The following is a 23652-nucleotide window of genomic DNA, read 5'->3' on the forward strand; positions in this document are numbered from 1 at the left end:
GCAAAAATGATGCCTTTACTCTCGTGATTTTTCATAACTTCATCTAGTTGTAGTTTCCCCTGACAGCCAGCAGGTGGAGTACTGCTATGTGGGGATGCCAGAAAAGAGGGGGTTTTAAGATAAGGGGTTTTAGAATGCTTTTCATTCTGGTGTGGTTGTCCGTCAGCTCCTTTGATTCACCAGAGGAAAACGTGCTGAGCTGAGGTTTTTCACTCCAGTGTGCGAGAAGTGTATAAGAAAAAGAGCCAGTAATAATGAAGTTACAGACTGGTTTTCTTCTGCTTTATGTCTGCGCCGACTGCTTGTAGATGAGCAAACAGATTTATGGTTCATAGCCTGTAATACCAGACAGTGGTCTTGGCATTATACAACTGTCAATCAGATTAAATAAAAAGCCTTTACAAATCAGGATAATCATTTCTAATTTAGGGTTACTCTATTTTTTATTTTTTTGCAGGAAAAGCACTTATGGTCCAGTCTAGTCTGTGGCTTAAAGAGCAGTTATGTGATATTCCCTGGATGCAGGCCTGTTGTGCTTTTTGACCACAGCTGCAGCCAACAGATCAATACAAACCCACTTCTCTACAGTCTGGTGTCCACTATGTGCTCCTGCAGGGCTTCAAAGTACAAAGTGCCACTCTGAAAGCCTTTTATATTAAAATGACACAGCATTTAATGCAAAAATCCCTGATTTTACATAGAGCTCTCAAGGCCAAAATTTAATGCATCAGGAAAAGAAGAAAAACATCGCTCATTTCCACTTTTGATTTCTTTTTCTTCTACCTTTTGTATGCAGCAGCAGTAGGATGACAACTAGACACACACACACACACATATCCAGTCATGGTTGTTTGCTTCCTGAGCTGAACCAGGTCTCTTTGCACCCAGATGATATTTTGCCCCTTGATGACAACAATCCCCTGCTGCAGCCTTGAGCTTCTCAAAACAATACGCGTCGTGAACAACAGAGTGTGAAAAATATGTGCCAGGCATCAGTCATCCTGAGGTAATGACTCTGTGTATGTTTTCATATGGAGTGTGGGTAATAAAAAAACAAAAAAAAGAACAAAAAAAAAAAAAAAGAAAGAGTGGTTCTGGTTGTGGCTGTTGGGGAGGACTATTGTGTTGGACTCATTTGCCGATACTGCAATGCAGCTGGAAGCGATGTTTGTTGCGGGAAGTCAGGTGTTTTTCTGTAATTGGTCATCTGTGCCAGTGCAGAATTATTTCAGCAGGCATCTGACAACTTTAGAAACACAAATATTCACACAGTGTGGCTGCACTGTGGAGAGTCTGGTCAAAGATACTGTGTGTAGTCGATTTAAACATCCAAGTCTTAGTGTCAGATTAGAATAGATCGATACATACAACAAGCAGATAACAGTAAGGCAGACAGCTGTGTTTGTGCAGAGGAGGGATGGTGAATATATAAGAAGGAGGATGATGAAGATGGAGCGACCAAGCAGGAGACAAAGAGAAGATTTATGAATGTGGTGAGTAAGGACATGCAGGTAGTTTGAGTGAAAGAAGATACAGAAAATAGGGTCAGAAGGAAGCAGATGATTTGCTGTTGTGGCCCCAAAGAAGAAAGTAGTGCTAGTATTCAGTTAAACTCTTTGTCAAGATAATAAAAACATATAAAACAGTCAATTATAGCTGGGAGCTTCTATGAAACTGGTCCCTAAAAACAGGAAAGAGGGGCTAAAAATTCAAACCAGATGTCGACTAATGTTATACAGCAAGTTCAGAAGCACTTTGGGTTTATTTTAAAAATAAACATTTACTGAGAAAAGAGAAACTTTTTCAGATAAAACACATTTTTATATTTTCATAATATTATTTTTATTTATTTTGTCTTAATTTTGTACTGTAAAAATTACATGTTTGGTATTGCTGAGAGAGGACCAATCATCCTCATTTGTATTATTGGTGGAGTCACGGAAGTATCGCTGTGAGATTCAATTGTAATTTTCAGACGAATGGATGAGAATGGTGAATTGCTGTATGAATAAATTTGTGAACCATGGAAAATACCAATAAAAAGAGAATTGAAAAAAAAAAAAAATCTGTGTGTAACATGGTAAAAAGGACATGAAAATTATATGTTACTATTTTTTTTTTTAATCTCTTTATTCTGTCACAGGTACATTTTGGGAATTGAACTATAAATTCAAGGCAGAGTGTTTCACAAAAATTATCGCTGTTGCAACATCACTCTCAATTTATTTGTGTTTAAATGGGCAGGTCCTGCATTTAACGTGAGTGGACGTGATGGGTTACAAACGAAAGCTGGAATGAGACTGCAGATTCATGAAAAACCCGCATGTCTGGATTAGAAAAACCACTAGAATCATCAAAATTAACACAGTGTCTTTATTTATAGCAGTATATAAGACCATTTACAGCCATGTTTTCCAGATCAAATGTACTGGCACCTAGGTAGATTTTCATGTCCCAATTTTGGTCCTATTTTTGGCTCCAATATTGGATTAAAAACTAATTAATTTTGGGATGGCTCAAAGCAAGAGTATATATATTTTTTGCATTTATCTGAGGTCATCATTAGGTATATCTTGGGGGGAAATATGTCTAAATTTCTCTTTTATTATTGGGTCTAAAAAGCTGGTACCGAAATGAACCCAGTTTCATAGAAGCACCCATCTTCACTCTTCTAAGAAATTATGTACTAAAAGGTTGGATTTGTGGTAGTAAAGTGTACATAGTGCTTGTGGAAATACAGTTAATATATGTGTCCAATAGAGCTGTCACCATCATGAAATATTAGTTGGAAGATTATTTGTCAGACAACTAATTGTGATAAATGATTTAACCGTTCTTTCCTGTGCATTTGATGCCACTAGTACAGTATAAGATAACTAATTATTTATTCACACACAGTTTGCAAAGTGAAGAAGGAAAGTCACTATGTATCTAAAAATTGCATTGCATTTCTGTTTGACCAAGGCAAATTTTGCATGAATAATGACTGAAAGAATGACTATTACTGAAATCTGAAAAAACTCACAATGAGAGAAGCAGCATGAGACGGAGGAAGTGGAATGAGGTGACGTTACAGCTCAAATACCGGAAGACATTAAGGAAACAGTGATAGAAATGTGACATTTCTATGTGAAAATAACTGTGGTTACCTAAGATAACTGTGATTATGTAATAACTGTAATGGGCCTAGTGTCAAGCTGAGGCTGGAGTTGACTGGTCTGAAGACCTCGAAGTACAACAAACTTCAATGATCATCTCAGCCTTCCTAGAGACCAAACTCTGTAAAAGAAATAAGAGAAAAAGATGAACGTTCATAAGCTATCAGATAATGCTAAGCTGCTTGTATTTGGGCACCCAGAGTGGCATAAAGCCCCAAATGCAATCCTAAAACTGGTGGAGAGCATGAAAATCAGCAGTATCACCGAATATGGATTCATGAACTCTTCCCAAGTTAAAACACTATTTTTGTGTTGCTGAAAAATGCATAAAAAGTCAAATTCTTTGCATTATTCATTGTCTGAAAACAGTGCATTTACTGTTATTCTGACTAGCTGACATTTTTCAAACACTGAAATATTAAAACCGGTCGTCTCTCAGTTTTCCCAGAGATGCCAGTTCTTTATTGAAAAGGGCAAACAATACATTTTTACAATCTATAAAAGAGTGCCCTGCTCTAATAATGCTACACTGCAAAAATCTAAATCTTACCAAGTGTATTTTACTCATTTATAGTCAAAATATTTCATCACACTTAAAATAAGACAATCACCAAAAGAGTAATTTTTCAGTGAGATATAAGAACTTATTTTTAAACAATAGATCTTGAAAATCTTATTTCAAGAAATCTTACCAAGATAATTTTCACTTGTTCCATTGGCAGATTTTTTTGGTTTAATTCAAGATTTTTTTTTTGTTTTTGGCTTAATTCGAAAAAAATAAAAAATAAAAAAAAAATCTGCCAATGAAACAAGTGAAAATTATCTTGGTAAGATTTCTTGAAATAAGATTTTCAAGATCTATTGTCAAAAATCAGTTCTTATATTTCACTGAAAAGTTACTCTTTAGGCGATTATGTCTTATCCTAAGTGTGATGAGATATTTTGACTAGAAATGAGAAAAAAACACTTTGTAAGATCTAGATTTTTGCAATGTAGGTTCTGCCTAATCCAATTCAAAATTCTACATCATCTTCATTACTCTAAAGAGAGGTTACACAGAATATACCCTGACATATCCCTTACATGTAACAGATGCCTTGTGGCAGACAACACTGGATCTATACTTTTATTTTGTCATTATTTAGCCATATTATACTTCTTTTAACTCTTGTACACACTCTTACTCTGTATAAGGTTCATACAAGCTGTGAGCTCTGCATACAATCTAATCTACATAACACCATGCAGCAAGCAAATTGGGTCAAGGCCCTTTTGGAATACAGCTGCGTCAATTAAGCCATGGACTTATCTGCAACTTACGTAGCATATACGTGTAACAACTCTGAAGAAACCATAAAAACACCTGTTGCCATATGCAAACTTGGACTCAGACGGACTCCGATGCTGATACTCTGTTTCCCCTGTATGCCAAATAAACCCTCCCTCTTTGAGACGACCCAATGTCTCTTGTTGTTTCTGTGAACAAATGACAACAACACGCTGCTTCACAGCTTTGGTCTATGTCCCAAGGTTAAGATATTTTGGTTTAATATGTTCAGTTTAATATCTAAAATACTTTGCATACAGTTAGAACCTAAACCACCGATTATTATTATTTTGGGAATTTCAGATGATGTTAAAAAAGTAAAAAAAATTTCCAGCAATGTTTCCTTTCTTATAGTCTTATCATTGCAAAGAAGTTACTTCTCATACATTGGACAAAAAAAGAAGTACGCTCCACAAACATGTGGCTTAGTGACCTCACAAACACACTCCACTTAGAAAGAATTAGATATACTCTTATGGATAAACCCATATTCTTCACCTCTCATTCAACATCTCACACCTTTTAGCAGAAATTAACTTTTCATCTTTACTCTAACAAAGTAGTGAAAAAATGGAAGAATATGGGTAGGTAGTGGGTGGGGTGGGGTGGTGAGATAGGAAGGATATTTATTTTTATTTATCCTTGTTTTTATTTAAATGTATTTTTTCCTCATTTGGTTTTGTATCTCATGTTTATATCTGTTCTTCATTTATTGTTATATGTTCAAAGAAAAAAACAAGAAAGCATTATGACTAACTGCACATTTCTCTGTACTGATGTAAAAGTCCTGCACGCAATGTGTGTGCAGTAAACATGTAACTGTATGACAATGTGCTCTCATAAAAACATTTGACATACTAGAAAAGCACTCAGAAAGCACAGACCTCCGCCAAGGCAGATCAGTCAAAAAACCCACCAAATTTTAACCATTTGTTCCTTGTGCCAGTATCCACATTTCCTAAAAATTTCATCCTAATCCGCCCCCTCCCTCCCCAAAATCACCACCAAATTTTAATCATTTGTTCCTTGTGCCAGTATAAACCATTCCTGGAAATTTCATCAAAATCCATCCATAACTTTTTGAGTTATCTTGCTAACAAACAAACAAACAAACAAACAAACAAACAAACCCTGATGAAAACATAACCTCCTTGGTGAAGGTAATAAAAGAGTGGTCTGGCAGGAGAGACAAATATAGCTGTTAAACATTATAAATGATGGAAAGCAACATCCAATTAATATGTAATACTAACTCAAGGACAGCAGCTCCATTTAGAAGCATAAACAGGCTTCTGAAGCAGTATCAGTGCAAATGTAGGAATGACATTCACCAAGTCTTCCTGTTTTCTAAATTGAGTAACATTCCCTTGTGGGTGTCGGCTTGACCAGATTTGGCTCCTTCTATACATTATTCCTAGATTAAGTTGTAAAACAGTTTTTCTTTCTGTCTAATTCTGCTCTGCTTCTGTGGACTGACACATGTAAAACTGTGACGCTGCGAGCCTTATTGATTTTATTTGTATATGTACTGTACGTGCACAGAACCAGCCCAAGGACGAGGACATTCACATAGAACAACAAAGCAATAAGATAGTGCGCACGTATAAATGAATGCAAAACACAAACCATATATGAGATTTCCACAGCCAGTAATAACATGTAAAGCACATTGGTACACGGTATCCGGTTCTTTAGGCAGGTGTGTTTACTGTCTGCAGGAACAAAGACAATTCCTGTGAATAATCAGGCTGTTTTGAACACAGCTTAGGTTTGATGTCGGTGGGATAAATAGAAAGCTGTAGCTGCTTTTTCATCTGAGCTTTGTCTTTAGTGCAACAAATACGTCATTTTACATGCATTTGGCTCTACATGTGTAAAGATAATTTATAAATGCATTTGCAGTTGGTTGGTTATGTTTAACATCACACCAATAAAACACATATAACTGTCCCAAACTAGACACTGTATAAACCGCATATACTGTAGCTTTAATCATAAAACATTAAATACAGAATAATAATATCCATATTTCTATTTGGGAGCATGAACATCTCCTCTTAGAGCAGGGGTGCCAAACTCATTTTAGTTCACGGGCCATATTCAGCCCAATATGATCTGAAGTGGGCCGGACAAGTAAAATAATAACAGTGGGAAAATTACATTATGGTAATGTTTACATCTGCAAAGTGTCATTAAAAATGTGAATAAAATGAACAACCTGAAATGTCTTCAGAAATATAGGTGCAATTTTAACAATATTAAGCCTCTGTTTATCATTTACACACCTTACAGACCATAGTGGATCTACAAATACACAGAATATTTAGTAACAGACAGAATGTTGTTAAAATTGTTTTTAAAGGGGTCATATTTTGCTAAACCCACTTTTATAAGTCTTTGGTATCTTTATTTGTGTATTTGGACCCTAATAGTTCATAAAGATTGAATTTGAACCCTCCAGGTGCTGCAAAGCTATCTTTATATTCATTTGGGCAAAAATTGAGTGGATTTCTACAACCTGTTTCAATTCCTGCTTAATTTGTTACATTTTGTAACTCGTTACGTCACGACATTTGCACATATAAGGTCAAGTCTTCCGATGAACATTTCTCCCGAGTACGCCATAATTGTTTATCAGCAGCAGCGGTTGTAGTAAAAACTGAAAATATGTCCAAACTTCGAGCCAGTTACCTAAAATGTTCAGTTGCTGGTTGAACTGAACAGGACAGAGCAGCACATTCAACAACCTAGAAGGGGTGGGGGTATGAAGTGGCTCATTTGCATTTAAAGGGCCAGCGCTCAACACGACCTTTCTGGTGCCATTACTCAGAAATAGGGTTGAAGATGGACCTGTGGAGTTAAATTAATGAAGAATTCAGACCCAACTATAACATTTACAGTTTATGTAGACCAAAGGGAAATGTTTTAAAATGCATACTTCCATTTAAAAAAGCAAAATATCTCTCCTTTATTAAGACATTTCATGTTCATATTTGTTATTCACATTTTCTGTGAAAGGATATTTTCTAAATGTAAGTAGTTTTATAATAAAACAAACAGAAAAATTTGGAATTGTCATTCTTTGTAGGTTATTAGGATAGTATTTGACTGGTCTGACCCACTTTACATCACACTGGGCTGAATGTGGAACCTGAACTAAAATGATTTTTACATCCTTGATTGTTAATATATTCAGTGTAATTTTTGCATTTCATAAATTCATCCTACAGGCTGGATTGGATCCTTTGGGGGGCTGGTTTTAGCTTGTATGTTTGACACCTGTGCCTTGGAGGTTTGTGAGTGCAGCTCTGAGAGGGACTTCGTACACTCTCCAAGCCTTAGAGGAGCTGCTGTTTCAGGCTGTTGCTTTCTAATCTGACTGATCCTGAAGCAAGAAAAGTCACAAACCTTCCAATAATGAACAGTCAGTGTAATGTTTTACCATTCTCATTAGTGTAATGACTGTATTTACTATTTGTAGATAAGAATTTGAGCAGAAAGAACATTTTATTCCGAGTAAAATTCAGAACATTTATTTGGAGAAAATAACAACTGGTCAAAAATAACAAAATAGTAATGTTTTAAGACCTCAAATAATCCACAGAAAATGACTTTAAACACACCATTTTAACCATGTGACTGATATTAAAACTTAGTAAGAGTTTAGACATCAGTATTTGATATAATATAATAATCCTGATTTTCACTCAAAAGCTTTCATGCTCTCTGCCAGTTCTTTCACATTTGCTGTCAGGGATTTATGCAACTCTTGGCGCAAAAATGCAAGCAGCTCAGCTTTGTTTGATCCATCTACCTCTTGATCATATTCAGAGGGGTTCAGTGGGGTATCCGGTCCAGACCCAGCAGGTTACCAGACAGATTCTACCCTGAGGCCACTGAACTACATGAGTCTGGCCTCAGCTTGACGCTATACTCTACATACACTTGTCTTACATTGTGAACATATTTGTACGTTTCTTTCTTATTTAATACTTAGTAATATTTTAATTCAAATTTATTTGTATATTACACTTGGGTGCTTCTATGAAACTAGGTTCATTTTGGTACCAGCTTTTTAGACCCAATAATAACAGAGAAATTTAGACATATTTTCCCCCAAGATGTACCTAATGATTACCTCAGATAAATGCAAAAAAAATTATTCTCTTGCTCTGAGCCATCCCAAAATTAATGAATTTTTAATAAAATATTGGGTCCAAAAATGGGACCAAAATTGGGACATGAAAATCTACCAAGGCGTCAGTGCATTTGATCTGGACCACATGGCTTGAAATGGTCTTATAAAACGCTATCATTAATATAGGCACTCTGTTAAATTTGTTGATCCTAGTGGTTTTTCTAATCCAGACATGTGGGTTTTTCTTAAATTTGCAGTCTCATTCCAGGTTTCATGTTTAACCCATCGTGTCCACTGGCATTACATATGGAACCTGTCTATTTAAACACGAATAAATTGCAAGTCATTTTGCAACAGCAGTTATTTTTGTGAAGCACTCTGCCTTGCATAATTAGTTCAATTCCCAAAATGTACCTACGAGCGAATAAAAAGATATTAAAAAAAAAATAGTAGCATGTAATTTTCATGTCCTTTTCACCGTGTTACATGCATGTGTCTACATCTAGTTGAAATTGTTAGCCCCTCTGTCCTGTTTTTAGGGACTAGTTTCATAGAAGCACCCACTTACATCTGATGGCTTTGTTGGTTTATTGTCATAGCTTAAACAGGGTTCCTACAGGTTTCTAGGAGTTAAATTTAAGACTTTTTAGGACCTTTTTACAACTTACTACTTTACTACTTACAACAGAATTTAATGCCCATTTCATGGCCACACAAGCAAAAATGTGTGACTCCTCAAAGTTAGGAAAATGTATCTATTTACTCCAATGCCTTGATTCCCACCATTTCAACCCATTTGTCACCAGGGGCTGCAAAGTTATGATTGATTCCTAATTTCAATATAAATTATTGGGTTGGAATGGGTGGAACTGAGTTGACTACTGTTACTTTCTTTGCAGCTTGGAAATTTAACAGACACATTTAAACACAACACAGCGAACAAGTTTATGGCAACATAACTTAAGAACAACCATATCAAATGTAATACCTTTTAAAGTCTTTTTAAGGTATTAAATGCTGATTTGTAAAGACACTTAAGACCCTGTGGGAACCCTGTTTAAAGCAAGTGACAACAATGATCTCTGTAGTCAAAAGCATTTTATTTATGTTTTTTGCAAAATGGAATTTAATGATTTACATCAACTCCTTAATGAACACATTTTATTAATGTTTCATTGTTTGTTTTAATTGGTCTGAAAGGCTACTGACTTGCTAAACTCCACATGCATCACATGCACGTCAAAATCCTACTAAACCTTAAAAGATCAAAAGCATCTACTGCTCTGAAATGTTAAATAGCTTTTAAACCAATAATCCCATCAATACATGTAAATAATGCAGTTAAAAGGCAGTTTCTCAGCTTTTCATTGGCATCAGATATGAACCATTTGAACATGAACATGGAAAAAATGCCATGTTCAGCAAAATTTGCCAGTAAAACCCATGACAGTGGCTGTAGACACTTGTTTTTAGGATAAATTCTCTGTTTTGATATAATAACCTTTGAGTTATTCTGAACATATGCATGATCAGTGATTTAAATATAGGAAAATATTTGCTTTTTGCTGAAAAAATGCAGAGTACAATGTCATAATAAACAGCAATAAATCACTTGGGATAGGTTGGATGTAGAGAGGAACACATTTTGATGTGGGCACAAAAATAGTTCTAAGTCTTTATGGCAGAGGTCTGAAACATGCGGCCCGGGGGCCAAATGCAGCCCCCCAAAGGGTTCAGTCTGGCCCGTGGGATGAATTTGTGAAATGCAAAAATTACACTAAAGATATTAATCATTTTAGTTCAGGTTCCACATACAGACCAATTTAATCTCAAGTGGGTTGGATCAGTAAAATACCATCATAATAACCTAGAAATACTCACAACTCCAAAATTTTCTCTTTGTGAAAGTAAAAAAATTCATGTCATTTTACTGTATTTACACTAAAACTAATAAATAAATAAACTGAAAAAATATGAAGATTTTGAAATGTCTGAAGTGTAAGTTTATCAATATTCTGCCTGTTATTAAATGTTTTGTGTATCTGTAGCTCCACTGTGATCTGTAAGTTGTAATTTACATGTGTAAATGATAAACTGAGACATAATATTATTAAAATTGCACTTAGTTTTCTTAAGAAATTTCATTTTGTTCATGTTATTCACATTGTTTTAAAGGATAGTTGGTAGATGTGAACATTTTCATCGCATAATTTTACTTTTGTCGCTCTAAAACATAGAGGAAAGTTTGGAGTTGACATTATTTATATATTATTATGTTATTATTTCACTGGTCCGGCCCACTTCAGATCAAATTTGGCTTAATGTGGCCCCTGAACTAAAATGAGTTTGACAACCTTGCTGTAAGGGTTAGGCAGCCCACGACACACTTCCGCGCGATATGTATTTTCAGTACCATGGACAGCGCCGACTGCTCAAAACACAGCAGCAGGAAGACCACGGCACCCCCCCCCCCCCCCCCCCCACGTGTACCTTTAAGAAGAAATATCTCATTTAAGCAGTGTTTGTTATTCTCAGATAAACAAAATTGATATCATTTAACACTTCAACAATCAACTGAAATAAAATTAACAATTTCATTAAAAAAAAACAAAAACAAAACAAAACAAGGAAAGCTCTACGAATAAAGTGCTGTTTTTGCGGATTGTGTGCTCATAACTATGCGCAGACCGCAATAGGATCGTGCAACAGGTGTTTTCCAGTAGAAGCTGCATTAAAAACAGACAGATTTGCGCACGGACTTTGGTGATATGTGACAAAAATACAGACAACAAAAGAGACGCACACGGATCTGGTCTCGTTATTACTGACGCCATCCGGCCGCCACCCCACCGCCCACTCCCCAAATAATACAGCCGGTTACGGTTCATATCCAGTCAGTCCAGATACTGACGGTGTGGGAACCACGTGTCTACGTAACTGCAAAAGGCTCGTCATAGCAGGGCTGCATCAAGCTGCACAGGCAAACCGGAGGTGGAATAGTCCTTCACAGGAAAAGAACACGGCAAAGCGAGTACCACTCATGACAAATAACACGCGTAAACACCGATTCTTGCGTTTATTTTGCAGGTAAAGAGCACAGAGTTTGTGTATTCTGTAAGTTAAACATCTTATTTAGAGGACAGCAAGGGGGATTCTAATCGTCCATGGTTTTGTGGCTCCAGAACATGTATTTAAAGTACTGTGAGAAATGCATGAAAACAGGAGAACAGTCATGTGCTTCTGAACGCGTCCTCTTATTATGAAAGCTCCAACCGGAATGCGCGTTGTTGTTGAAGCGCTCCCCCTCGGTCCCCGCTGCCTATAGATACTCAGTGCACCTCCTCGCGCCTCACCGGCCGTGGTCGTCTTGAGCGCAGTGGAAGAAGACGCTGAAGCGCCAGAAGAGCGCGCGAAGGACCCACGAGCCGTAGCCCTGCCTGTTGTTGTGTACTTCTTACCCATTCAGTTTGTGGACTTATCAGAGGCACCGGAGCCCGAGACCAGCTGCTGCTTTCCACCAGCAAGGTGAGGAAGAGGAAGAGGAGGAGGAGGAGAGGGGAGAGAGGAAGAGGAGACAGACAGCAGCAGTATCTTGGCGCATTGGAGCTTATGGATTATTGAGAAGTGGAGGCCGAAACGCGGATCAAATATTCATAAGGACTTTTAAAAGAGAAAAAACACAGAGTGGGATAGTGCACAGATTCCCTGCACTGATTCACCTGGCCGGTGCGCCGCCGCTGCACGCGCTGCCCCTGACCGGAGAGCGCAGACCCAGGCACCGCTGCCGGAGAACGGTTCTGCATCTAGCGTGTGTGTGCAGTGTGTGTGAGTGTGTGTGAGTGAGGGAGTGTGTGTTTGGAAAGGAGCCCCCCGCTGCAGTACTTGCCTGCTGTACGGTAACAGGGATGCCACCGACTTGCTGACTGACACCCGGTGTCTGCACCCCTCCCCTCCTCCTCCCTTCCCGGACGGACGGACGCACCGACCCCTGCCATCCCCACTAATATGCAATGGTTTTTTGTGCAGAAGCCGACAGCTGCCGCGTACCGCCGACTTCACGCTAGCGCCGCCGCATGCCTGTCCGCCGCTGCCGCTCCTCTCCCCGCGCCGCGCGGCAGACGACGCCATTTGAAGAGGAGCGCTCGGGGGCTTTTCACGCCGCGGCGGCCGGGCGGCAGCAGCAGCGACCGCTCCTCCGCCGCTGAGGACCACCGGCCGCTGGGGCAGCCGGAGGAGGAGACAGCGGAGAAAAGCGCCGCAGCGGTTGCTCTTTTCTTGCCGCACGGGGACGACGTCGACGCGGAATACCTGCGGCTGCTGGTCTCTGGGCTTGTGGAGGAACCGGGCGCGAAACCGGGCGACGAGCCGGGCTTCCTGCTCTTATTCTTGTCTATGGTGCAGATTGGGGGGGCAAAGCACCGCCGAACTGAGCCCAACAGCTGGCCGGCTCTGCTGGCATGCAAACAGGGGGGCGGATCAGCCCCCATGCGGTGGGTGAATTTTAGGCTGCCGCATCCGGAGCGCCTCTCGTCCCCCACCTCCTCTTCCTCCACCTCCTCTTCTACCACCTCCTCCTCCTCCTCCTCCCCCGTCTCGGCCAAATCCATGCGGTTTATTTGGAACAACATTTTCAGCAAAGGATCGCATATGCTGCAGTGTCTTTGTGGCAGGAGCCTCAAGAAAAACAAGAACCCAACTGGTGAGTTTGTAGTGTGTCTGTCTGAGTCTGGGAGTGTGTACGTGCGTGTGCAGGGGTAATACAGGAAAAGGAAGACTTTAGTGCGTGCGCCTGCTCGCGGGAGTGTGTGTATTTGCGTGTGTGTGTGTGTGTGTATTCCCTCCCGAGACTGCACTGTTAGGCTGCTTGCTGGTGTTTCTCTGCAATCGCAGTTGTGCAGCAAGTGAGTCCACTACAGGGAGGGGGGAGGAGGAGGAGAGGGGGTCTGATTTAGGTTTAGAGGAAGGAGGTAACTTATTTGCAAAGATACTGACTACAGTGGCAGTGCGTGCGTGCCGTGCCGTGCTGTGCGTGGCAGAGATGCTGCAGAAAATCAAGTCTAATGCAGCATGCAGACCCGTTCAGGCTCCAGTAACCTGCATGATTAAACAGCACATGGCCTTATTTAGACTTCCACCGTGGATGTACAGAAGAGGAGAGTGGAACCAGCTCCTGTGTGTTGTCTTGCCTTGAGGCTGCAGACATTTGAGTCAAACACAAACACCTCACATGAGATAAAAGGCAGAAATCCAAGAGTGATGCAGAGCTCAGAAGAACAAACTTAAAGGAGTCACACAATGCTCATTGCAACTTTCTCAGGTGATCATGTCCAGAATCACCCGCCCCCCATTAACTACTCCTCTATGCTTTACAGATGGAGTTGGTGCTGACTGGGTGACGGTTTTAAGAATTTGTTCGGTTTACAGCAGATTCCTCTCCACCCTGCAGGGCACAGAGTGACATTGGCAGTTCAACATGGTTGACATTATTGGCTTATTGACATTGCAGAAAGTTGGCCTCTGTGTTGCAGTGTTTATAGGGCAACAGCAGGAGGGTGAGTGGCTAATGGGCAACTTTTTCAAATCAGATTGCAGTCAGGGGGGATGAATTTATGAAACAATATAAAGTTTACAAGCATTATCTTGTTCATTGGGGCTGAGGGGTTTTTGTATTGCACTGTCCAACTGGTACACCAGTAGAAGAAGAGAATGTTCTCCCATTAAATACATATAGTTTCAGACTTTAGCCCAGTTTATAGGCAACTTTTACCCGATTGCTTCTGGTTGTAAAACATCCCTCAATTAGTGCAAATGTTATAGGATACCCATTTCAGCACCATGGACAGCGACCAGGATTCCACATTTAGTTGTATTGTAAAAGCATTTTTACATGTTTTAATGAATGACAAATTGAGCTTCTGCTGACATCTTTCATTTATTAGATGCATTTTGCAAGTGAAGCTTAGTTATGTTATTCTAGCATTTGGTCTGCCTTTATTTAAAGGTGAAGTAGGCCTGTTCTATTGAATTGGGGCAGTATGCTTCTGCACAACCAAAAACAATGTAAAAAAACAAAACAAAACAAAAAGCATTTTAAAAAAAATCATCTTAGAGTCAAGTCAATAGTCTTAGTGAGCTCTGTTTGGACAATCAAATTATATAGCTTTACTGAACAGTTCGACATAAACTATAAGCACATTTAAGCACCTTGAAAAGTTTGTATAACTGCAGAAGACAGAAATGAATAAATAGGAGGGTTTGGTAGTGATGTTACTTAATCTTACTCACTGGTTATCATACTTTGGAACACATTTACTACAAAATGATGGGACATTCTGTACCTACTCAGCATACACTGATGAGGAGGGATGCAGGTTGACACCCTGACACAGAAATATATGATGTGGCTAAAATCACATTCAGTCCATGAACTCAAAGTGACAGTTACAGCAGGGACATGAAAAAGCTGGAAAAGTTTTATTATTCTATTCTTTTTCACATAAAACCTCATGTCATACATAGAAAATACACCATGATTATGATTATTACTTAGTTTTCAGTAGATAACAGTAGCATTAGTAATCACCTGAGAGTTTACCAAGATGCTGTGTGTTGGTTTTGGGAAGGCATTTTGCACCAATATGGTAGAAAGGCCAGTGATGCTGGAAGACTTTTCAAGTCAGATTCTTTCTTTACAGCTGCAAATGTGGCAAAAATAAACAAAAAAAGGGATAGCTGGGAGGTAGAAAAAACAATAAATTACAAGAGAACATGACATTTATAGGTCAAGAGTTAAACTTTATAAGCTGCATAAAGTAAATCTGAAATGGGCAGAATAAAGAGGCCATGATCTCAGATTAAGTCACTAATCGCTTTTCCATTGACCCTCAAATTGTGCAGATATAACTTGAGCATAAAAATGTACCTAATGGAAAAACGACAATTTTGCCAAAACTCATTTTTCGCTGAAAAGTTTTTGCGCTGGCAAGAGGTGGTTTTTCGGGCATAGCACAATTGGTATATCACGCAAAACTGCAATGGAAAGACCTTTTTCTGCAACTAGAGTCATGTGAACAAAAAAAAAAAAAAAAAAACGGATGTTGACAGATGTTACAAAGAAGAAGAGTTTTATAAGAAACATGACACGATATGTGTGGACACACCAGGAAACCAAATCATTTTTTATTTTAGTACAGGAAAAGGGGTAATATATAATAATAATGAATATATTTGTAAATCAACACCATATTTATGTTCATTGCCATGTTTATGGAATGACTTCTTGTGTCATCTCGCAATAATAAATAAACCATCACATTAGTAATTTAATAGAAAAACTGACATTATGCACTTCTGTTTTTTTGACATTTAGTAAATATCGGTAAAGTTTTCCACAGATGTCCAATGGAAAAGCCACTATTGATTGAACCAACTTGTTTCTCCTTAAACTTCATGAAAGGGGTCATATTTTGCTGAACCCACTTTTATTAGTCTTTGGTTCATTTATTTGTGTTTTTGGGGACTATAACAGTTCATAAAGCTGAATTTGAATCCTCCAGGTGCTGCAAAGTTATCTTTATATTCATTCCAGGAAAAATCGAGTGGATTTCTAGAACCCATTTCAATTCCTGCTTAATTTGTTATGTTTTATAATTAGTTACGTCACGACTTTTGCACATATAAGGTCTAGACTTCGACCAACATTTCTCCACGTATGCCATTATTGTTTTTCAGCAGCAGCGGTTGTAGTCCATACTGAAAATATGTCCAAACTTCAGGCCAATTACCTAAAATGTTCAGTTGTTGGTTGTATTAACACACACAAGTGGCTGAACGGGACAGAAAGCACAGTCAACAACCTGGAGGGGGTGGGGCGTGAAGTGGCTCATTTGCATTTAAAAGGCCAGCACTCAAAATGACCTTTCTGGTGTCATTATTCAGAAATATTGTTGAAGATGGACCTTTGGAGTTAAATTAATGAAGAATTCAGACCCAAGCATAACATTTACAGTTTATGTAGACCACAGGGAAATGTTTTAAAATGCATAATTCCATTTAAAAAAGCAAAATATCACTCCTACTACTTTTAAGTGTCTGCTTTGTTTTCCGTTACTGCCTGGAAACACTGACTGAACATATAAATGGTCCATGAAAGCTTTGCTGCTGTAAACACTTAACTGTGGAACGTGTTAATCTGAACACATACCTCACTAACAAACATTTCAAGGAAAAACGATGCAGAGAAGGAAGTTTTTAAGTTTTCAAAAAATTTACTCGGGAGTCTTGTTGATTAAAAGCACAAACTCATCAAACAAAATCAATACTGACACGCTGGCTCAGGTGAAAGGACTAATTTGCAACCAAAACAACAACGAAGTGAACAGTTGTACAAAGAGGAAATCATCCACAGGCTTTCACTGCATGCTGACACACCACTGCCAATACTTTACAAGGCGTCACATGACTGGTTGTGTTTTTAATGTCCTCTGGGATGTGTGCTTCTGCCTGATTCCTTTTTTTATATTGCATTTCTCTTTGTTCACTTGATGAACTGGCTTGAAGGCAGATTTGATGCTTTTATGAAAGGACATGTGTGTTTGTATGATACATTACAGGAACTTTAATAACACTCTGCAATCTGCAAACTCTTCCTTTCGGCGTGGAATATCAGTACTATGCACAGAGCCTGGCTGCTGTTTAGTTCTCAGTACAGAGATGACTTAAATTAACCATCATATGACCCTAGATTTTCCTCTGTAAACAAAATATGCTACTATGCAAAGTTGAGATTTGTCTGAATGCAAAAGTTATCACCAAAGGCATATGTCTGTGTATCAGGATGAACTGCAAAACTATTTAATATCAATTCAAGTCATAGATTTTAATGTAATTCAGTCTGGATAAAATGGTGGATCATTAGATGAGCAGAGTTACAGTTGTGCTCATAAGTTTACATACCCTGACAGAATGCGCATAGGACGGTCTTGGATGTTCCACCATGACAATGACCCAAAGCACAAGGCAAAGTCGACTTGTCAGTGACTACAGCAGAAAAAAGAGAAGGCGAAGGAGTGGCTATCTCAGTCTCCTGACCGCAATATCATTGAGCCACTTTGGGGAGGTCTCAAACATGTAGTTCATGCAAGAAAACCTAAAATCTTAAAAGAACTGAAGTTGTTTTGCCAAGAAGAATGGGCAGCTTTACCATCTGAGAAAATAAAGAGCCTCATCCAAAACTACCACAAGACTTCAAGCTGTCATTGATGTTAAAGGGACCAATGCAGAGTATTAAGAACTAGGGGATGTGAACTTTTGATCAGGGTCATTTGGATAGTTCAAGTTCAAGTTTCAAGTTTATTTGTCATGTGCGTTCAGGGTACAAGTGCCATGGCAATGGAACACAGTGCCCTGGCTCTGTCCGACCAATATCGAAAAATAAATAAACAAATAACAAGAAAAGCACTCAGAGAGCGCAGACCTCCACCAAGACAGATCTGCCCCCACACCGATCACCACCAAAATTTAATAATTTCTTCGTTGTGCCAGTATCAACATTTCCTGAAAATTTCATGAAAATCCATCCATAACTTTTTGAGTTACCTTGCTAACAAACAAACACGCATGCAAACACTCCGAGCAAAGTGACCACAATACCTCCTATGGTGGAGGTAACAATCACAGCAACAATAAAAAATACTTACCAATAAATAGCACTAAGGTTGAGGTTAGATTATATTATATTTTCCAAAAAAAAAGTCAATACCCATAATCTGAATCACAGTTTTCTATCTCCTACAATATGTAGGTGAATTACAGCCAAAATATTTGAAGTTTTCCCCTCTAGTTTCTGGAGGCTTAGGCTGCGTGTGATGGTTTTTTTGTTGTCCTTATACTAAAAGCGCTGGGTTTTTGCTTAATTTCTTCCAAACATTATTACAACATTGACAATATCTAGAAGAAGTAAACATTAGTCCATATTTCCTGTCCAAACAGCTACAGTGTTTTTGCATTAATATCCTAGACTAGGGCTCAGCAACCCTGGTCCTAGAGAGCCACTGTCCTGCATGTTTTAGATGTATCCCTCTTCCAACACACCTGATTCAAATGATAAGCCTATCATCAAGCTCTGCAGAAGCCCAGTGATGACCATCAGGTGTGCTGGAAGAAGGAAATATCTAAAACCTGCAAGATAGTGGCTCTCTCGGACCAGGGTTGCTGACCCCTGTCCTAGACAGTGGTAGATTCATTTGCCCCACTGGACTTTTATGAATCAGCTCTACACTTGTCTTTGTAAATCAGAATCCAAACCTGCAGCTGACAGACTTATGCTAATTCTTAGTTATTATTTCTCCAGCAGCAGCAAAATTCTGCAAGTTAATGCAGACTACACCTGAACCCTTCACTGAAGAAAGACACTGAAGTATCACTAAATAGACTGAAATAAACTAATAAACCTAGTGACTGTTATTTATTAATAACAAGATGTGTATGATCTCTCTGAAAAGTAGATCTTCGGACAAAATAAGATCAATCTTGAGTCAAGATTGTAACATCACCGAACCCTAATATGAGTTAAATAAACAGTCTGCATTTAGGTGCTTCTATGAAATTGGTCCCTAAAACAGGACATGGGGGCTAAAAATCCAAACAAGATGTAGACAAATGTTATGAAGCAAGTTTGGAAGCTATTTTAAAAAACAATATTCACTGAGATAAAAGAGAAACTTTTTTTCAGATTTTCAAACAAAAATTCACTTGTAACACTATAAAAAGGACACAAAAAATTCTGTGCAATTTTTTCGAATGTCTTTTTATTCTCTCACAGGTATATTTTGGGAATCAAACTAATTATGCAAGGGAGAGTGTTTCACAAAAATGACCGCTGTTGCAACATCACTCGCAATTTATTTGTGTTTAAATGGGCAGGTCCTAAATATAACACCAGTGGACACGATGGGTTACACATGAAACCTGGAATGAGACTGAGAGTCATGAAAAACTCTCATGTCTGGATTAGAAAAACCACTAGGACCATCAAATATAACACAATGTCTTTATTTATAGTGCTATGTAAGACCACTTACAGCCATGTGTTCCAGATCAAATGCACTGACACCCAGGTAGTTTTTCATGTTCCAATTTTGGCCCCAATATTTTATTAAAAATTCATTAATTTTGGGATGGCTCAGAGCAGGAGTATAAGTTCTTTCATTTATCTGAAGTAGTCATTAGGTACATCTTGGGGGTAAAATATGTCTAAATTTCTCTTTTATTATTGGGTCTAAAAAGCTGGTACCAAAATGAATCCAGTTTCATAGATGCACCCACTTGTTTTGAGTGTTTGCATTCATTTCTGATCTATTGGGTCACAATCACCATCTTAAATATAGTTATGTTCCTGAAAATTGCATAAAAGTGATAACAATTACACTGAAAAATTAATATGCAAGCAAATTTGAATAGACAGAGTGATTTCACAGAAGATTATAAACAAGTAGTCATACCCAGATGGTCACACCACATGATATTTTAAGGCTTTAATTAAGAGAAATATTATAAATCAGACGGAAGCACAAATACAGGAATGTATGTATGGCATGTTTATGTGCGTTTATGTCGTTTTTTTAATCTGAGAAAGTACAGATGGACAGAAAATGAAAGCTTTCTGTCAGCGTCCCTTTAGCCACTCAATAACCCTGGTTGAAAGCAGTGGAAAATGGCAGTGTACAGCTGAGAGAGGAGGAAGTTCCCAGCAGCCTCCTGCAGCAGGACTCTTGGATTTATGGCAGCTGGCACCATTTAGCTGTCACTTTTTCTTTTAATTAAACAAAAGGTATGTTCACTCTCCCTAGGCTCTTTGAGAGGAAGCGTGAGTGTGTGGTTTAATGCTTCGCATGCGCTGCACTCACTCGAGTCGGTGCTGAAATGAGGACCTGCTGCGGACGGCGAGGTGGGAGGTTTTGCTGACTCAGCATCTGTGGCAGTTTTCCCTCTGAACTGCACTATTTAGTGAAGGTCCGCTGGGGATGCTGAAATACAGCTTTATTTGGTGTGTTTATGGAACGTGTGCAGCCGTGTGAATGCGGCCAACTCCAGACAAGATTCAGTTTCTTTCTTGCTTATATTTACATAAATTAATGTTAGTTATTTTAATCCAATGTGGGAGTTTGCAGCCTTTTTACTTTTAATACAACAAAAAAGCTGAAAAAAAAATCAACTTATGCTGCTTCAAGTGTTATGCCATCCTTAGTTCTAGTGTAGGAAATATTTTTTTGGCTTCCCAACACGTCCCTTAAGTGTCTCTGGGGCTCCGATGGTTTTAGCGCCTCATTTGACAGGATTTCACCACATTCAGCCCACTGTGCTTTAGGCTCAGCCTCACTGCCTACCATTATGAGGCCGCATTTAATGTATTCAGGCTCATATTTCCTCAACCACATGCTCTGGAGCTTCTACCAGCACGGGGTTTTCTGCCACATGACTTTTTCATTTTGCAAAACCGATCCAGTTTGTGCCACTACATCTGAAGGAACATTAGATGGTTAGAGCGGGGAGGCTGCTTGTTTCCCTTTGATAATGTGCTGTGATTGCGGTTGATATTCAAGACTAATTTACAGTGGCGGCTGGTGAAATTATTTTTTGGTGGGATGCGGTATGCAAGTCAATTTTTGGATTGCACTATAGCCACATATCCCCAGTAGGATACACCAAAGCACATGCACCACTGTTTTAAAATACTACTTTAAATTAAAATAAATATACACAGTATGTGCTTTCAGTCATTTATTATTTTCTATGTAAATTTCACCTGTCCAAACTTCAAACATGCACATTTTTCCATGACTCTATTGTTCAAATCAGGTATGTCCTTGCAAAGTGTCTTTTCCACTGAGAGTATGGCCAGTGCATTTAGACCAGAGCTGAAGGTAGTGCAGGTAGATCACACGGCATTAAAAAAACTAAAATTTACCCCATGGGTTTAGTGACTAGGGGTGGGAACTGAAAACCAGTTCCGACTTAGAACCAGTTCCAATTGATCATTTCCATCAGAACTGTACACCTCCAGTGTTATCAATTCTTCTTAACGATTCTATCATTTCCCAGCATGACGTTTTCTGGTTTTCTCTACGTGGCATCGTGGAAAGCATGGACCACAACGCCACGAAGGGAAAACCAGAAAACGGGACCTACAGAGTAACTGGACCATAGGCCACTGTTGTGATTTGTCTGTCACTCACTGGGAGTGAACCTCTGACCCGTCTGGATCATATCACCCTAACATGTTTTAAAATAGTCATTCTTTCAGAATATTTACATTTGTTCATTAAACAGTTCAGAAAAATATGATTGTGTTTCACTTTCTGTTTATGTGTGCACTAGGGATGTAACGATTACTGGTATAACAATAAACCGTGGTAAAATTCCCGACTGTTAGTATTACCATTTAAATTCTAACTATTATGATAACCGTGTTTGATTCCCGCATTTTGAAAAAGAGAGAGCGAGAGAGAGAGACTATCTATCTACCTATCTATGAAAAAGAAACTACAACAACTCAGACTTGATTTGGAAAATGGTCAAACAATGGCCATAAGGTGCCATCTTTAGTGCACATTTGTATGTTTGATGTTTACATGTTAATATTTGAATGTTTCTGCCAACAAAAAGTACATTATGCCCATTATTTTATTTGTTTTTTTTTTTTTCAAACTCCAACTTGGTGAAATTATTTCAGAGTGTGTATAAGTACTTTTTGAACGTTTTGAGCACATTTCAACAATACAGCGATAATAATGGTAACTGTGATAATTTTGGTCACAATAACCGTGATATGAAATTTCATATCATTACATCCCTAGTGTGTACAATGGTGTATATATTCAAGGATTTTTACTGTCATACCAGCATACATTTACACATGAGATGGCATGAAATTTGGTACTCGAGGTGCTAGATTTAGCTCAATAAAAAATAAATAAATGAATGAATGAATAAATAAATAAATAAATACAATATGTACAAGAAAAAAAACTTTTATATAATAATAAAAATTAAGAAAAATAAAAGACCTATGTATAAAAACGTGTGCATGTACAAAATGCAAGGGGAGAAAGTATGATTGGTCATTGGCCTGTAACTGCACATGTGACATTGTGAATGATTTGATATGGAAAATGGTCAAACAAGCTCCACTATGAACTGTCCAACTATGGTACTTTCTTTCCCCACTCAAAAAAAAAAAAAACACTCAAATTCGATAGGAGAATTGATAAGGAATTGGATTGGAGAATCAACAATGGCATTGATAAAATCCTATCGATTCCCACTCCTATTAGTGACGTTAATATTGCCACTCCTGCCAGAATTCAAATCCCGCTCCCCTGCTGCACAGTCAGTAGTATTACCTCCTGAGCTGTCCGCTGATGTATATTAATATAAAGCGGACGTACATCATTTAGTCTAACTCGCAAGCCGAAAAAATGTGGGCACCCGTGGTTTAGATGATGTGTGATACTCCATTTCTGAGGAAGGTCTTGATTCTTTTTGGGATGTGATGTTTACTCCTGTGGATGGTGGTAGGGTACAAACTTTTACGCCCCCAAGCTCTCCTATTTCTTGTATAGAGAGGGGGTCTACTGTGTTCATGCCATTTATAACAAGCATCTATATTGTAAAGGGAGAGCCTCGGGTGCTCCCCAAACAGGAAACATGTGACTTGACTGAACAGTCAAACAACCAGAAACATTTATAAACTACACTTTAATGCAGATTAAATACGGTACTCACGAGCTGCATCATGTGCTTGTTCATTTAAATATTAATGATTTTGTAAAATTATTTCATTTCTCTCATCTTCTTCTTCATGTGAGACAGGTGGGACGGAGCCATAGTGCCCTCTATTGATAACCACCAATGCTACTTTATAATATATATGGATTTACATATATAAAACAGCTAACTTTGTAAATTAGCATTAGTTGAGAACAGATGTTGGATCTATGTTTTATATAATGTGGGGTATTTGAAAAAAG

The 23652-nt window shown here is 38.4% G+C and overlaps 2 protein-coding genes across 2 annotated transcripts in view; both read left to right on the forward strand.

Moving 5' to 3' along the window:
• The first annotated feature begins 12593 nt into the window (after positions 1-12593).
• On the forward strand, positions 12594-21829 carry LOC115436400 (uncharacterized). Its single transcript, XM_030159266.1, has 3 exons — positions 12594-13326; positions 21534-21555; positions 21725-21829. The coding sequence occupies exons 1-3, from the start codon at positions 12629-12631 to the stop codon at positions 21827-21829; spliced, it is 825 nt and encodes a 274-aa protein (XP_030015126.1). The 5' UTR covers positions 12594-12628.
• Positions 13199-23652, forward strand: part of LOC115433827 (fibroblast growth factor 14-like) — a 109147-nt gene continuing 98693 nt past the window's right edge. The window contains exon 1 of the mRNA XM_030155372.1: positions 13199-13322. The gene's annotated coding sequence lies outside the window, so the exon portion shown is untranslated. The remainder of the gene's footprint in view (positions 13323-23652) is intronic.

This window comes from Sphaeramia orbicularis, chromosome 2, assembly GCF_902148855.1.
Source record: "Sphaeramia orbicularis chromosome 2, fSphaOr1.1, whole genome shotgun sequence".
NCBI classification, from domain to species: Eukaryota; Metazoa; Chordata; class Actinopteri; order Kurtiformes; family Apogonidae; genus Sphaeramia; species Sphaeramia orbicularis.

Coding starts and splice junctions, on each gene's coding strand:
- LOC115436400 (XM_030159266.1), top strand. CDS start 12,629: ATGCAATGGTTTTTTGTGCAGAAGCCGACAGCTGCCGCGTACCGCCGA. Junction 13,327..21,533: donor AACAAGAACCCAACTGGTGA/GTTTGTAGTGTG, acceptor CAGTGCATTTAG/ACCAGAGCTGAAGGTAGTGC. Junction 21,556..21,724: donor CAGAGCTGAAGGTAGTGCAG/GTAGATCACACG, acceptor ATCATTTCCCAG/CATGACGTTTTCTGGTTTTC.